Source organism: Puntigrus tetrazona, chromosome 3 (assembly GCF_018831695.1).
Source record: "Puntigrus tetrazona isolate hp1 chromosome 3, ASM1883169v1, whole genome shotgun sequence".
NCBI lineage: Eukaryota > Metazoa > Chordata > Actinopteri > Cypriniformes > Cyprinidae > Puntigrus > Puntigrus tetrazona.
This window is the reverse complement of record NC_056701.1, coordinates 2,382,166-2,384,665: the sequence shown is the minus strand read 5'-3', so window position 1 is coordinate 2,384,665 and position 2,500 is coordinate 2,382,166. Positions and strand designations below refer to the sequence as shown.

The 2,500-nt window shown below is 45.2% G+C and overlaps 2 protein-coding genes across 3 annotated transcripts in view; one reads left to right on the top strand and one right to left on the bottom strand.

Moving 5' to 3' along the window:
- LOC122341572 (tripartite motif-containing protein 16-like) overlaps positions 1-2,500 on the bottom strand; it is a 341,738-nt gene that overhangs the window by 306,847 nt on the left and 32,391 nt on the right. The window lies entirely within an intron of this gene.
- The window catches only part of hook2 (hook microtubule-tethering protein 2), a 16,499-nt gene that overhangs the window by 6,446 nt on the left and 7,553 nt on the right, over positions 1-2,500 (top strand). For both annotated transcript variants that reach the window (XM_043235024.1, XM_043235023.1), the window contains exons 10-11: positions 307-447; positions 521-722. In XM_043235024.1, coding sequence (XP_043090959.1) covers positions 307-447; positions 521-722 — 343 coding nt within the window. The remainder of the gene's footprint in view (positions 1-306; positions 448-520; positions 723-2,500) is intronic.

Below are 2,500 nucleotides of genomic sequence, written 5' to 3'. Positions count from 1 at the left end.
CGTAAAAAAATAATAATATTATAGCATCATTTACATTGAACTACATCAGTATAATATTATTATATGCAATTAATATTAATTGTTGTAAATTGCGTTCTGTATGTCAACACAAAAATAATTGTAGTATTTTATATATGCTATATATTTATATTATTTGTAATATTATTTTTAGATTATAATTACAAAAAAATTACATGCATTTATTTTCTGGTTATATCCATTCACACAGAAACAATATATTTTCATATAATATAAACATCATATTCCTACTATTTCTGTATCATAAATATATTGTGTGTGTTTTAGGCTGGAGAGCAGTCGGGACGACCTGCGAGTGCGAGCTGATGTTCTGGAGCGAGAGCTGACGGATCTGCAGCTGAGGAACGAGGATCTCACCAGCCTCGCTCAGGAGGCCCAGTCCCTCAAAGACGAGATGGACATCCTCAGGTCGGAGCCGCCTCTCGCCGTCTGCTGTCCGACAGACTCTTTCTGTGTTCGTGACCCCTGTGTCCTGCCGCAGGCACTCGTCTGACCGCGTCAGTCGCCTGGAGGCTCTGGTGGAGACCTACAAGCGCAAGCTGGAGGACCTGGGCGACCTGCGCAGACAGGTGCGTCTGCTGGAGGAGAGGAACCACGTCTACATGCAGCGCACCTGTGAGCTGGAGGAGGAGCAGCGGCGGGCCAACGCCATCCGCTCGCAGCTCGACACCTACAAGAGACAGGTGAGGAGGACGTCACAACACACAACTGCTTTCCTTGCGCGTGTTTTTGACCCAGTTCTCATATATATATGTATGTATGTGTATATATATGTATATGTATATATGTGTGTGTATGTACGCATGCGTGTATTTATACATGCATAATAATATGTATTATTTTGGATGCTATTAATCGTTTGACAGCACTACTTCTAATTAAAGTTTAGCAACTAGGGATGCACCGATACCACTTTTTTGGAAAACGAGTACGAGTACTTGCATTTCAGTACTCGCCGGTGAGATGGTCAGGGAGTTCATGCTCGGAGATGTACACCCCCAGCACTCGCTTTTGCTCAATGAGGGACTGGAGCATGTAATGCGTGCTGTTCCAGCGCGTCTGTACGTCCTGCTGCAGTCTCTTTATTGGCTGGCTGAGCTGTCCCTGAATGTCCTCGAGGCGGGAGTAGGCTAAGGCGGAATGTTAAAAATGCCCAACTATTTTCCGCCCCACTGCTATAGCATCAGCTACGCTCCTCTGTGCTAATAAGCCCTCGTGAACAGCCAGCTGGAGCGCGTGCGCGACACACGGCAGACTTGGGAGCCCTGCGTCATTCATGGCTTTAATCATGTTTTTGGCATTGTCACGAAGCACAACATGTACTGATGTTTTAGGTATACCCCATGTCTGAAGCATTTCCTCAAACACATGCGCTATAGCCTGGCTGGTGTGCGAGCCGCGGAATTGTTTCGCATGTAATATGGCTCGTTGCGGCGTGAAACTCTCGTCTATCCACTGGGAGGTTAGGCTAATTAGCGACACGGGGCTAACACTGCTTGTCCAAATATCCGTGGTGAAACTAAACGCAGAGGAGGTTTGCAGTAGGCTGTGGATATGTTTTTTCACGGAGTCGTGTAGTTTAGGCAGCTCCGTGTCAGTCATGTAGCGGCGGCTTGGGACATCATATCTGGGCTCCAGAACATGAAGGAGACGCAGGAATCCCACATTTTCTACCTCCGAGAGTGGCTGGTCACTCAGTGCAATGTACTCAATAATTGCCTGTGTTATTTTCACAGCACGTGGATTGTCTCTGGACATTTTCTCTCTTCTTGCAAGAGTTTGCTGCAGCGTGGGTTGTGTTGGTTTAGAAGCGTACACTTTGTACTCGTTGTCGTGTCGGGATTTTAGGTGCTTGATTAAATTACTTGTGTTAAATGCGCTACCTTTTGAGCCTCCTCTGGACAATTTCGCTGAGCACAATTTGCAGTCCGCCTTTGTTTTGTCGTCTTCATTCACTTTGAAATAGTTCCACACGGCTGACATGTTTCGCCTCGCCTTCTACCCGCTCTGAGCTGCAGCCGGGGCCTGGGGGCGGGGCCTGTGATTAACCTACACGCCGCTCAAACATGGACAATTCTCAGACTGTGGTATCGGTCCCCGGTATCGGGGGACTTTTAACGAGTACGAGTACTTTAGAAAATGTGGTATCGAGGCCGATACCAGATACCGGTATCGGTGCATCCCTATTAGCAACTTTTAGTTAAGTAAATTAAATTAAAAAGTTTAATTTTAGCTATTAGCTATTTCGTTGTCAGTAGTAGTAATAGTAGTAGTAATGGTGGTGGTAGTAGTAATGGTGGTAATAGTAGTAATGGTAGTAGTAATAATAGTAATGGTGGTGGTAGTAGTAATGGTAGTAGTAATAATAGTAATGGTGGTGGTAGTAGTAATGGTAGTAGTAATAATAGTAGTAGTGGTAGTAGTAATGGTGGTGGTAGTGGTAGTAGTAATGGTGGTAATA